Here is a 14,703-nt window from a genome sequence, read left to right as displayed (position 1 = left end):
CGAAAAGTCGATTTAATAATGTGAACAGTATCTTTTGAGCTTAACATACCAACGCACTGTTAATGTAATACTGCTCTATTGTGAACCATCAGCATATTGCTATGAATTAACAGCGTATCACTGTAAAGTTAGCTGCGACAAAAAGAATACAACAAAAATCCGCATACGAAAGAAGTAATTTAACAAAATAAATAATAAACAAGTAAAATGTGAAATATGCAATACTTTAACTAGCACACAGCTATTTTCTATAAAGTGAATTGCAATAAAATTTAACATCAATCTGTGACGCTGGTATATATACGTATACATATATACGTATGTGATTGTGTTGTGTTGTGTGTGTGTGTGTGTGCGTGCACTTTGTTTCCTGCTGCATAATTAGTTACCTTTTTTGTTTGGATTATTTGCTAGGTAAGTCATCAATAATTTATTAATAAAATAAAAATACAATAAAATTGCCTACTAATCAGTTTTGGTCGCGTGCCCCTGTGACTCAATCAGCCGCTGCAGGTGGATCTTTACCTGACGCCAGCATTATACAAACCTTAGTCATGCTCATTTCATTCGCCTGTTAAAGGCCTACATAAGAGCTTTATTTGTTGTCTGACTGCAATGTTTGCACTCTGTTGTTGGCGCCGTTTGGGTGCAAATGCACTCAAAATGCACCCAACTTACACCCGTACGATACGGACATTCAACCTAATAGTAAAAACAGACCTTAACCCTTTTAAGATGGTATTCTGTTAGCATTCAAACGGTTACAGTTGAACACTTAACAGCTATGGCACACCAAAGCTAACTGTATAATTAGTGTGAATTACGTTGCAGTCAAAGTCAAGTTAAAAGCGCCTGATATAACGCAAATAAAAACAATGTCAAAAGGCTGCAACGCTTGTCCACTGCAACCTAAAGCGTATGGGTGTGTGTGTGTGTGTGTGTGTGTGTGGCAGTGCGTTCATTCACTTCCAAAATGGCTTTTGCGACGCTCTTCTGAAGCTTTAATTGTTGGCATTCGGTTTGGCCTTCCACACGTAGTAATTACTGTGCATGCTGCTGTCTCCCTCTCGCTAACTACGCAACTGTCTTGTTTTCTATTCTATTCTTTTTACCACCGAACTTTATCTATTTACATGCACCCAATTGCGTACGTTCTAGGTGCGCGTGCACCGAGCCAAACGTTTTGGCATATGACAAACAATAACAGCTCAGTAAAAAAAAATATATGTACTTTTAATAGTTGTGAACAGTTGTTGGGCGAACGGTTTATTTATATACAAAGTAACCTGATCTTTATTAAAATTTGGTTAAACCGTGCAAAGTATGCAGTTTTCACTTAAAGTAACAACTTTTTTTATTTTATTGATCATTCTTACAAAATATTTAATTATAACTAAAGAGTTGCATTGTTTCAAAGAATCTATGAATAATTTGACTTTATATTAACAAACTTAAAACAATTTTTATGTCGTAAAAAATTCAACAAAAGCTTGAGTTAAAAATCTTGAGATCTTGAGACAATTGTCAAGCCTTAATCCAGCCAGAATATATTACACTTTGAGAAATTGTGAATGCATGTCTGTTTTAAGAGAACTTTAACTTTTATTTGAAATATACTACGGGTAGAATATGGAAAATAGAGAGACAGAAATTTACTTTGCCAAATACCTACATAGACTGAGTTCTATGGAATCCTAGGCTGGCGTATGGACTTAGGATTGTCTTAGCCGAAGGTCATAATACCCGAATACCCTTTAAAAAGTTAAGCGGATAGTTTGTGACTACATATATCCTTTACTTGTGAGTTTGAGCCTGATGACAGTCAATGCCCGTGCAATTCTGCTTTCCTGGGCTGCTTTGAAAGGGTCACCAGATGCTATGATATAATGATTCTGCTAACGCTTCTTTTGAGATTTGATTTGTTTAAAAGGTTTATTTATTAATATTGAGAATCTTTCAGTCATCTGTCATATATGTCACTTTAGCTGTAGTTGCCTGACATCAGCTCAAAGCGCATTTTCACTTTCGAATCGCACGTCACACGCAACGTGGCCGGACATCTCTCGAGCATTTCACTTAAATATGATTGAATCAGTTTAATTGATTGCACACATGCATACCTACACACACACACGAATACACGGAAACGTGTGTGTGTGTGTGTAAATATAGAGCATGATTTTGTTGTTTACGCTTATGATTTTGTTGCATCGCTCGCAATTTGCAATTTGAGGGCAGGTCAGTCCGCAGAGTCGAGTCGAGTCGAGGCGAGGCGAGGCGAGGCAATAAATATATTAAAAATAAAAAAAAAAAAACAAATGCTCGCACAATTAATTTACATTTATTACACGTGCCGCTCTTTGCGCCTCCCTTCAGCTCCTTCACAAGTCGCCGACGACACGCGCTAAACAAAGCGCCCCGGCCAAATTTATGCCCAGGCCCCAGACCCCGTCCAAATGTAAATGTAACACTCACTTAGATGCCTTCTGTCGTATAAAATTACGTGCTCTGCGAATGCCCCCCCCACCCGTTGCCCCTCTTAAATCATGATGGGACGATAAGCTGTATGCTGTCTGTGCGTAGGTGGGCAACCTATGACACCTGGGACATGCATACATATCGAATGAGACATGAATAACGTATATTAAAAATATAAAATAGAAAGTCTATAGCTCGAAACAATTGTTATTGCATCTTAAAGAAAGTTTAGTTTCTACAATTCACTCGTTATAGAAAATATGAGTCATAGAACTAGGTCACGATTCCAGTAATTAGATTATTAGAAGCAATAATTAAACAATTTATTAATTTATCTATTTATATTAGAGAATACAAAATTTCATAAAAATTAATCAACTTATCATATTAAAGTTAGAGTTAATCAATATTATGATACATTATTTTTGGCATTTATATGGAGCCTTGCAAATTTAGAGGAATAAGAGTATATATTTATTTTTTCGTAAAATAATTGTTGCAAATATATTCTGAACGAATTTCGATGCGAAAAAATCAAATAAATCTACTTTATTTATTCTGATTAGTTTTTTAGTATCTTTCGTAGATATACAAAAAATGAAAAGAACTATCTGATTTATGATATTAATATTCAATTCTTGATATATTTCTTCTAAAGAAATTTGGGAAAAAACAGAATTCTTCAAAAAAAATTTAGAATAAATATCTAATTTATGATATTTAATTCTTGATATATTTGTTTGTAATGAAATTATTGGAATTTGGGGAAAATATTCAATTTTTAGTCAAGTTTTGTGTCTAACTACTTATAAAGTCGAGTATTCACAGAATTCTTCAAATAAAATTGTGTATCTATTAAATATCAAAAGTCAACTTTTTTCAATGAACTATAGCAAGACTTATTTGTATAACAAAAGTGGTTGATATTTTTGTATCTGTTGGCATATATGCAATTAGGAAACCAATTATTTTCGCGTAGATTGAAAAGGCAGTGCCATTAGAGAGCTTTCACACGAATAGCTAAAAATTATATATGATATATTCACGTGGTGTTTTAGCCAAGCATTTAATTGGCAAGAGTAACCCGACTTTAGCGTTGTCTTGCCCGCAGAGACTAATTAGTCAGCAGAGCAGCCGCGCCCCCTGGCCAAGTGCAAAGGTGCCTTCGCTACGTCCCTTATATGTTTTCTTATACATATTTACATAAAGCTAACGCAATTCTCTTACAGCTAACACTAATATTACTCAGAAATTAAGTCGCATAGTGCTTCCCCCTCATAAGAATCAGCGCCCTCAATGAACCACCACGTGCTCCCAATTCAAGTACTGTGAGTATTTACTATCAACAAAATAAGTACTTAATCGAATGGTCTGATCCTTTGCATGAGTTTGAAGCTGGCTGTTGCATGTGCCATGCATTTACAACTACATATAATAGTATACTATGCATGAATACGCCCGAACCAAATGCTATATCGCACTGCGCAATCAACAAACCATTCATATCGATTCTTATATTTGTATGGGGGCTTATTTATTATTGTTTTACTTGCGTAATTTTAGATTTTGCTGTTTTTATGACAACGTCTCGCATGTTAGTTTAAGTTTCAATGCTAAAGTCCCTAATGGGCGAAAACTGGATATACGCAGTGTTAAAGCTCAATGTCCAAAAACAAATGTAAAGTGTAAAGTATTTGCCCAGCACTCAACAAACATGGGCTTGTACTGTTAATACGGGCTGTTACGAACAATTATGTTATGTTGCCTTTAACATAGCTATGTTACGAGTAATGTTTAATGCTCCATTTGTTATTACTGTAATAAAGGTTTTTATGAGTGAGCGATCGCCTGAATTTCTGCTTTTTAGAGATAATATAATATAAGTCTAAATTCTTGCTGCTTCCCCGTATGTACTAATCTTATCGGCATAAATGTACTAAAAAATCAATGAGTCAGCTAGGTGATGTTTTGATAAGAGGACTGCAATTACTTTGCCCCCTGCCCAATTTGTCATTAAGCCGCTGACTTTGCGATGACTGATCTTTGGTTATACGCCATAGCTAAGCAGCTAATGGGTTTCGATTCATAATCACCCAACGTGTTAAAGTGTGTTGCCCTTATCAGCTAGTTTACCCTACACATATGTTTTGGGGGGTGTACGAGTACACATAGGCTAGCCTAGCCGAATCTCCTGATAACACAAACCTTTCACTCAACACTTTTTATGTATAAGAAAACATCAAACACGCATAAAAAAGATGTTTATGTGAAAGCAAATAAATAAATGAACGCAGGCAATTTGTTATGAAAAGTTTTCGAAATGCGAAAATATGCTGCATATGGTAATGGCATCAATTAGCGTTCTGTGAGTTTGTGTGGATCCCATCTGTTTGAGAATTTATGTGTGTTCTTTGGCAACCCAGTAAACACCTTTGTTTATTTGCACCTAAGTTTTTCTTTTAATGAACACTAATAGCAGCTAAATGGAAATTAATTGTCTTGTCGTGCATATTTCAAGTAAATCTGATGAGGTTTTAACGTCATCGTAAATCAATTACTATGCATCGAGGCTCATGAGATACACTTGCAGATAGTATTGCATATAATAATACAATATACAAATGTTAATATATAAATTATGAACTGCAGAGCTGTGCTGAGCTATGAATCAGCCTAACATTTATGTACATCATTAAGAACTTACCGAGAAAAACACATGCAAGAACGGAGGCAGACAGACTTTTGTTTATAGCAATCACTGCAAAAATAAAGAAGTAAAATGCGGATTACAGAAAGGGAAATTAAATTATAAAGATAGAGCACGTTAATAAAAAAGAGCGTTAGAATAAAGTGTATTTGTCTTCAAGTAGAACTTGTTAACTTTCAAGTCATGATAATCGCTGTAAAAGTTATGGTTTTATGAATTGCTGAGCCGCGGAGGTAGATTTTGACAACAATGTGATGTATGTACACTTGGTCTTTGTATTCGTCAAGTATTCGTGTTTCAATTTTAAACATCATTTAACCACAAATTGGAAAGTGGAAAATGTGAATCGTTCCCCCAAACGAAATACAAAAAGGTTGCAATCAACAACATATTTTGTAGATATATAATATGCCTTTCAATATCTAAAAAGATATGAGTCTAGCCATACAAATAAATATAAAACATAAAAAAAGAGATGCAAGTATATGTTACACGCACGCCCCTTTAGAGCATAGTTTTGGGTGTTCTTGCGAGTTTTGTTCGACACGCCCCTAACGTATTTGATAAAAAGGTACAAGAACGATTGTGATTATATAAGTTTTTTGATAAAAATGTGATACACAAATTTAATTAGCAATCATTAAATCCTTGCCGTCGTAGGCATGTGCCATTATTTTTAGAGCAGCGCTAATTCGAGAGCAGAAAATAAAATAAAAAACCAAATGTTGAAACGTGCCTGCGCTTAAAGCTGTGCAAATGTGGTATCGTGACAAGATCCACATTTCTGTTCACTCGATCAGCATGTGTAAATATTGAAACGCACTCGTTCGTTCAACTATGGGCCATGGCCGTCACAACTTCTGCCAAACCTGCCCCTTGGGTATCTTGGGCATCTGAATCTACGATCATGCGATGATGAGCTACTTGTTGCGCTGCATAGACCAAAAACCAGTCCATTGTAACTTTGCTGCGGGCGCCACAAACTAGTTTCGCATGGGTCGCTTTTTTTCTCTCTCTCTCTCTCTCTCTCTCAATAATTTCTTGACCACACTTGAGATACATGCTTTAAATCATAAATAATAGTTGGCTATGAGGGTGTTGCTTATACAATTTGTTGCACATTTTTAGCAATTTCCTTAGCTGTAAACTATTCAGATTCTACAAAGTACACAAGCCCTGCAGTTAAAATCCGACCGCACTAAATGCTTTTGCATGTAAAGATATAAATAATTATATGGCTGGCAATAAAACTGCAGTTTACACAATCGTTAAATGCTGATTGGTTTATTTTCAAGTGACTTAAACATCTGTCGAGATATGTTTGTGTTTCTCGTACTAACCTCCAGTTGTTCCAGTTGACAGCGAGGCACATATACATATATACACATATATTACATTCTCTCGATAATTACACACAATTTTTGGCAATTATTTGCCATTATTTATTAATTTGAACGAAGCCTAATTTTTAATTGACGCCAGAGCAAAGCGCTTTAAGGCCAGATATATGTGTCTATATACAGATATAGTTATCTTTATATATATATATAGTAATGTACATGTGTGCCATATTTAACGTCTGCTGATCCGACGCTTAAATTTATTTCAACATTAATTGAACAGCCAAACGTTTTTTGTTTACAGACCCGTCGCCCCTTTAATGCACATTGTACATACTTCTGTACAAACATATGTGTGTTCAACATAAATTAATTGATTTTTAAACTATTGTGGAATGTACTTTATTTTCATAGGCCTTCTTTCTCTCATACACACGTGCACTGCTTGCCTCCGGCGGGCGTGACGTATACGCAGCGTGCTCTCCTGTGCACTGCTTGCGGCCGAACTCAACACGATCGCTGTTAAAGTTTGTGCCAGTTAACAGTGCGAACTAGTGTTGAGCGCGTGTCGTGATAACAGCCTAACAAAAGCTTTGGGAAAATAGAATACAGTTATTTGGGAGCTATTTGTATGAAATGAAATAAGCGCTATTTATAAATACCAAGTCATTGTCATTAGAAGCTCTTCTATTTTTATATTTGTACAAATAATAATATAGAAATAATTTTAATTATCGTAACCAGACTATTAATATTTTGAATGATTGTGCATGAATCAGCACAATAAAATGCAGCAGGAGAGGGAGATCTCTATGAAATGACTCTCTGACACTTGTTCATCACCAGCGCGAATGGCTGGACAGTTAACAGAGTGCTTGTTGCGACACGCACAGCTACACAGAGAGATACATTTTAGTTAACAGCCTGGATCGCAACAGGTTCTCTCTTTTAGTATAGGCAGCGTCGGCGTCGCGTTATGATCGCTCGGGTGCGTTGGCACGCGTTCTCCAACTTTCGCGACTGTGTGCACAAACAAAAGCAAATCAACAAACAAACAAGCTCATAAATACCCAGTGCGAGTATCTATAGAAAATACATATAAAAACAAAACAAAAAGAGTACAGAGACACACACACACACACACACATTTACCCCTACAAGCGGTGTGTGCTATTTTTATTTTCGGGCTTCTTGTAATGTGAAAAACGCTCTTTCAACATAACCAAAAACGGGCCAGTTATAATGCTAGGGACGCTGCAGGCGTCTCTTTACGAGTATTACGAGTATTATTTTGATCTAAGCAACCATTGAAAACAGCCAAAATGCAATACAAGGTGGGTAATACTCTCTCTCGCTCTCACTCTCGCTCTCTCTCTCTCTGAGAGACCTTCTGCACTTTTGATCGCCTGCCTGGCTTATTATCTCGTTCGCCCTTTGACCGCGTGTCGCCGAGCAATATATGTAAATATTTCCGGTCTAGGGTCAAAATTGAGCCCTATAGGGTATACAGCTGCAAAATATTTTGCAATTAAACAGTTGCTCTGCGTTTTCTTTTGCTATAAAAAACGCTCGTTTATCTTATCGCTAGTCAGCTACTAAAGTTCTTCTAGAAAGCAAAAGCAAATAAACAACAGCAACAATAACATATATTAAAATTTCTGCGCATATATTGCATACACATTCACATTCACAATTTATTTATGGCATAATATCGATGTATTGCCAAATGTTGTTGCTTAAACTATAAAGAAAAGGTGTGAAAAAGTCGGCAATGGCTGTGAATTAAGCAATTATAATTTGTGTGCAAGAAAAAACAATTTAAGCAAATGTGTCACAAAGCTTTTTGTGTAATTAATTGAATCGCTATTTAATTGTCTTAAAAATTAAAAAAAAATGAAGCTACTTTAAACATCGTAGGCATACGGAAATTCTCGGGCACGTTTAAATAAAACTGTGTTTTTATAATGCTCGAAAAGATATAGATAAATATATAGAAATATATATATAAATACGCCCCCCACCCAAAATACAAACGCCTCCTCAAATTGAATGTGCAAAGCGTTTCCCCTGCTCCCAAGTTGGAAATTGTGGGCCATTAAGCCTCCATCAACATTAGGTAAGACAGGTGCAAACTATATGCGTACTCTGCTACTGCTGCTTCTTATCAGCGAGAAAGAAGAAAATAGAAGAACGGCAAGAAATGCTCAAACGAATTGTATGGCAACAAGAATTGAAGAGAATAATAATTAATATTATTACTATTAATAATTAAAATGGCGCTGATGAACAAAGCACATGACACGACGCGCAAGTCATCTTTCCCTCTCTCTCTCTACAGCTAAAGCTAAGCCTTTTTGCTTTGGAAACTCAATTTTCAGACACGTCTCGTGCATTTCAATTGGCTAACATATATGGAACGGCAGCTCAATGGATTTGCCCAGTTGATTGTTTGTCCAGTTGCCCAGTTGTCAATATCAGTTCCATCGTTTTCATTGCGGGTGTCAAGTGCTGGCAGGCATTTTTATCGATGTAGTCTTTCCGTTTCCATCTATCTCTATTTAACTTTGATGGATGGCTTAGGCATCGTTGTGGAAATAATAACAATGCTAAGCCATAAGCCACACTTTTGCCATTTTCAAGCCCTTTTCATAATGATGGATCTTATGTGGTCAGTGCCATGGCCTGAACACTTGTCACTCAAATTCTTAATATTAGGGGTTGTCAGAATAATGAAGTTTATTTATTATCGAGCAAAGTTAAGTCTTCTACAGAAAAAAATGAATCTATTAATTTATTATATGTTGTCTAGAATATATATATATATTTTTGTTTTCTAGAAAGCAGCATTTCTTGTGATAATTTTAACGTATTGCATAGGCATAAAGCAGTGGAAAATAGGTGGAAACCTGTTGTGAAAACCTTTTGTGATTTACGTAGCCCTTCAAATGTAAATATTTATTTAAAACATTCTTCACAGTTTTGCGGAAAATTGACTAGGGTCGAGGTTAAAAAATACAAAAAAAAAAAAAAAAAAAAAAAAAAAAAAAGACTATGAAATAATGTCATATTTTGTGTAATAATAATATTAAATTACAACAATTTTATGTGATTATGAAATGGTTAAAACAAATTATTGATTTTGCATGTTAGTAGAAAGACTTTTATTTTTTTTTTACAGTGAATACCCCTATTATTTTGTTACACAAACACATATTTGCATTTGTTTTTAGCGACCTCAGACGAGACTCAAATGTTTATTCAAATGACAAAGGGTGTTGGTCGTTGTTGTTTGTGTTGGTTGTGCAAACAGTTTGGCATATTGGTTTATCGATTCGCAAAACTTGATAATTAATTAATGAACTTGTCCGCGCCGGCTAACATGCAGTTTCTCTCTCGCTTCGATTTGCAGCTAATTTGAAGAAAGAATGCTACCGAGCCTGGACACCCTTATGCGTTGCTCGAAGCGTGTGCTGCAGTCGCCGATGGAGGCGGTCAAGATGCACAGCAACGGCCATAGCAAGGCGCCCGGCGGCGGCATCTATGGCCCCTTTACGCCGGCCAACGATCTAAGCTGTTCCGGTCGCGGCGATTGCGTCAATAACACATGCGTCTGTGACATACGCTATGCCGGCGATGAGTGCGACTTCTTTAATTTGCCCTACTATGCGGGCATCTCCACTGTCTTCTATGTGGTGGCCCTCGTCTCGGTCATCCAGCTGCTCATTTGCATTGTGGCCGAGTATCAGCGGCTCAAACAGCCATCGATTCTGCGCGCCTGCCGCATCACCACACAAAAGCTACTCTACTTTATGGTATTTGTCGCATCCTCGCTGCGCGGCGCCTACTTCACCACACCTGTAAGTACATACTGCCATCCAATCCAAACCAATATAATTTGTTGATATATGAATTGTTTTTCTTCTGCTTTGCAGCTGGATCTGCAGCCTCAGTGGGCCGTCACATTGATGTCCGCCTACTATCCGCTGCTCATGACCTGCGCTTCCCTCATCGTCTGCATGTGGGCTGAGGTGAGTCGACGAGTCGTTCATGAGTTGCGCCTGATTGAATTACAGATGAGCGCGTGAGAAAGTTGTCGAGTTGCTAACAAAAAAAAAAAAAAAAAAAAAAAAGTTATCGCAATTTTCATTTTGTTTGCATTTACAATAAGTCGTAGATCTTGTCCGTGCCGTGTTTGTTTTGCACTTACAATTTCCAGCTTAAATCTTTCTCACAATATTGTTACTTTAATTGGAATTGAAGATAGGAAACGGAAATCTAGAACTGCATTTTAAGTAAATTCTCAAATTTCAGAATTTGCAAACAATTCTCGCAATATTTCAATTCCCATCTGGAATCTACGAATGTCTTAACTAATACAAGAGCTTAACTAACTTTTATATAGAATTTTAAAGGCCAGGCCAAGTAAATTTCTTTAATCTAACCGCTGATAAGAATATCCCAGCTCTACAGTTGAGTTAAAAGCAGCAATAAAAAAAAATATAAAATAAAAGAGAATGTTTACTCAGCTCTATTCAAATCTTATCCCAAATTCAAGAGCGTCACGAGTAGCGCGAGATATTTGAAATATCACGAGCTTTTTTTTTATAAGGCATAATCTTATCTGAATATATTTCTTAGGTAAGTCAGGAACTCTCTTCTGAGCACAAAAAATAATAAGCTTTATTCAAATCTTATCCTCGTATAAGCAAATAATTTAATAGCGTCACGAGTGGAGCAAGATTCTAAAATATATCACGAGGTGTTTTTTTATAAAGCCCAATCTTATCTGAATGCTACACTCATTTTGTGACAGCCAGAGAGTAAATATTTTGTAGGTGTGTTAGAAACTCTTTTTCTGAACACAAATATAGTATTGGGTGCTATCACACAACCATCTGCAATCTCAAGTGCGACAGTTGTTCGAGTGCTTGAGTGCAAACGTACCCAATTTATATATTTTTTTTTGTTCATTCGCAATTACAATTGTTTTTCAACGCTTCCCATATCGCAATAGGCGAGCGCAATTTATCGCGCCCATTAATTAGACTTGTGGGAACGTCTGAAAGTCGAGTACGTGCGCACTTTCCAGCATATTGGCCACATGTATAAATATATATATATATAATAGTTGATTCGTGTGGCTTTTCTTTTCAGATATTTCACCTGCGCGACATACGCTGGGAGAGGTCGCAGTTCCTGTCGAAGAGCTTCCTGGGCTTTGTCGCGTTCAACTTCTTCCTGTACAGCCTGTTTGGCATTGAGGTGTTCAGTTCGCTGATCAATTCGGAGCGTCGTGATTATGCGCACATCTTCAATGGCTGTTATGCTGTGCTCCTGCTGATTGTCGTTATCTTCTTTCTGATTTATGGCGTCGAGGTGTTCTTCAAGCTGCGTGGCGGTTTTGTTTACGATCAAACGGGCAAAATTCTTGGACCCAGCGAGGCAATCGTGAATGCCTCGCAGCTGCATCAGTCGCGCTTCGGATTGCTCAGCCAGGGCATAATGCTAATTGTGATTGTCGGTTTCCTCACCTCCGAAACGCTTGGGGACTTCTGGAAGGCCAAGTAAGTCCTCGCTTGCCATTTAAATGTAAACGTGAATTGATTTCGTGTTTGTTTAACAGAGTGCCAGTCAATTCGCGCAACTGGTATGACATAATCTTTCGTATTGCCGAAATAGGCGTTGCCTTGTGGTTTCCGTGCTGCCTGTGGAACTGTATGGCACCGGAACAGCTTTGGATACTGAACCCACGCAAGCTGCTGTCGCGTCAAATCGATCCATCGATACCGACCCTCAATGCGGACAGCAACAAATTATCGCCCGAAGAGGGCCAGACGTTCTTGACCAAAAAGGATTGCTGGATATGCTATGACAGCGATAAGCCCGAACCGCTCATCCAGCCCTGTCGATGCACTGGCGACGTCAGCTCCGTGCATCACGAGTGCCTTAAACGCTGGTTAGTCGAGAGCTGCAGCAGCAACAACGAGGCTCAGCTGGCGTGCAAGGTTTGCTCGCATCCATACGAAATTGAGAAATCCAAAAAGTAACTAACCCGCAAATCCATTCTAATTAACAATATTTCTAACCGACTGCTATTCCGCACTGTAGACTCGAGTGGGACAAGGGCTTTACCATTCAGCACTGGATGAAGACCGTCATATTGATAACGCTGATGTGTGTGACCGGAGCCACAGCCTGGGCAATTATACAAATGTACGTGGATCCGTTGGTGCGCGTCCTGACCGTTGGCGTCGCAGTACTGATTGGCTACGTGTGCGTCAAGTGTCTGGGCGAGAATACTGTGGTGGCGTACCAGCGTGCCAAAGTCAGCTCCATTAATATTGTGACCAGCTCCGAGATGGAGAAGCTGCATACCATATGCGAGGACGTCAGTGCTAGCACCTCCGCGGCAGCAGCTGTGCAGGCCGCCTCCTAAAACAATAAGCACTTGAAGTCTATGCCATAAGGAAACATCACACCCATACACAGTTGCATACAAATACGTAAGATATATATGCAGACAGACAACAGACACTATACATACGATTTTGTTTAGATTAGCGCCCGTTTAGCACACATTTTTTGCTCAATCCCCCCTAAAATTCTTCTTCCCTGCAAACTGTGTACATAGGTTTTAAGTCATTTTAGTGTTTAGGATAAACATTTCGAAAAAACGAGTCAATTTTGTCTCTCAAAGTAGCACGCATTATTCCAAGCGGTACATGTATTAAAACGAAAACGGAAGAAAAAGAAAAGCAAAAGCAAAAGTAAAGCCAAATATTATATAATCTATGTACCACATACATAAGCCAGTATCAATTATACACAAATTACCGATAACGTCTTGAGATTATGATTATGATGAGAACACGTTGCCAAGTAGCTGGAGAAGTTTTTTAAATTAAATACGCGTAGGTAACAACGGCACCAGTCAATGTCAGTCTAGCTGAGCATGTTTGTAGTTTTTAGAGTACACTTTAAGTTCTTAAACACGGCACAGCTAAGTTTATTTGGCGAATATTAATTTAGGAACACACACACACATATATATATATATATATACAAAAATACTTGTATTCATTTTTTTTTTAATTTGTATTCAATGCGAATACTGTTCGCAGTACACCTTAAGCTTATACTTAACAAATCTAATTTATAAACCATTTATATATTTATTTATATATATATATATATATATATATATATATATATGTATGTAAATCGCGCCCACATTTGAATTGTGTTATTCAAAGCAATTTTGCTAATCAAACATAGTTTCAACAAATTATCAACAACAAATTGAACACAACATATTTACACCTTAAGCTTATATACATTTTTGTGATAAACCAGTTTAATATAAAAAACATTTATATCAAATAAAATTCGTGTTTTTAAATATGTTTAAAGATAACTGCTCTCTCTCTCTCTCTCTCTATATGGATTTCGAGACTAACGATGATTGCTAGTCTAGGATATTTTTTATATAGCAAAGGTGCAAAACAAGAGAACATTATTTATTTATTTATTTATTAATGGTCGACAAACCGAGTGTCTTCCTCATTATTCAATAGGTTATACAATAGATAATAGAATTATATGCTAAAAGCCTAGTTAAAGAATACCAATTTTCTAAATAGCATCACCGACCGATGGAGGTGTTTTATTTGCCAGTCCGGCCAGCTATGCCTGTATCCTCCAGACTTTCTTTAATTGTGTTTTTCATACCTGTTTATATTTGTTGTCTTCAGGTAAATGATGAACATGATGCACACCTTTACCTTTACATCTTGGCAATCCTCTTTATACGCTTGCATAGTGTGAAATGTAAAGAAAAACACATCTAACAGAGCATTTGTGTTCTTGATCGTACCGACAGCCTTGTCCGTTTGCCTGTTTTAGGTGTACTTTGATAAAACTTTGCATAGGTCTCTACTTTAGTCGCATTCAGCACATATGATGTCTGATGCTGTCCGATTTTTCATTCTATGTCGAAAGCAAAATCTCATTAGCAAAGCGAAATCTCTCTTTAAAGGTACGATTTTCCGGAATTGGGTTTTTGTTTGAAAACATGCAAAAGTTAATAAGCTAAACTTTTTAAAAATCTATAAGCTAGAAAAGTGATTTAAGATACAATTTTCTATATTCAGCATTGTTATTTGCAGCTTTGATGGCAGC

At 37.0% G+C, this 14,703-nt stretch overlaps 1 protein-coding gene across 2 annotated transcripts; it reads left to right on the top strand.

Moving 5' to 3' along the window:
- The first annotated feature begins 166 nt into the window (after positions 1 to 166).
- On the top strand, positions 167 to 13,879 carry LOC115763437. 2 transcript variants are annotated; one of them, XM_030706003.1, is made up of 6 exons: positions 167 to 414; positions 9,935 to 10,382; positions 10,458 to 10,553; positions 11,680 to 12,089; positions 12,149 to 12,568; positions 12,634 to 13,879. In XM_030706003.1, exons 2-6 carry the CDS (start codon positions 9,951 to 9,953, stop codon positions 12,959 to 12,961), a joined length of 1,686 nt encoding a protein of 561 aa, XP_030561863.1. In that variant the 5' UTR covers positions 167 to 414; positions 9,935 to 9,950; the 3' UTR covers positions 12,962 to 13,879. The 2 variants fall into 2 exon arrangements, with proteins under 2 accessions (XP_030561863.1, XP_030561862.1); XM_030706002.1 differs by lacking the exon at positions 167 to 414 and adding an exon at positions 7,481 to 7,859.
- The last annotated feature ends 824 nt before the right edge of the window (positions 13,880 to 14,703 follow it).

Source organism: Drosophila novamexicana, unplaced genomic scaffold (genome assembly GCF_003285875.2).
Source record: "Drosophila novamexicana strain 15010-1031.04,08,12 unplaced genomic scaffold, DnovRS2.1 tig00000739-arrow-arrow-pilon, whole genome shotgun sequence".
Classification (NCBI taxonomy): domain Eukaryota; kingdom Metazoa; phylum Arthropoda; class Insecta; order Diptera; family Drosophilidae; genus Drosophila; species Drosophila novamexicana.
This window is presented reverse-complemented; position numbering and strand designations above follow the sequence as displayed.

Bases quoted from the DNA above. Each gene is read 5' to 3' on its own strand.
- LOC115763437 (XM_030706003.1), top strand. From the start codon at position 9,951: ATGCTACCGAGCCTGGACACCCTTATGCGTTGCTCGAAGCGTGTGCTG. The intron at 10,554-11,679 runs GTGAGTCGACGA...TTTTCTTTTCAG, and splicing joins TCGTCTGCATGTGGGCTGAG to ATATTTCACCTGCGCGACAT. The intron at 12,569-12,633 runs GTAACTAACCCG...TCCGCACTGTAG, and splicing joins GAAATTGAGAAATCCAAAAA to ACTCGAGTGGGACAAGGGCT.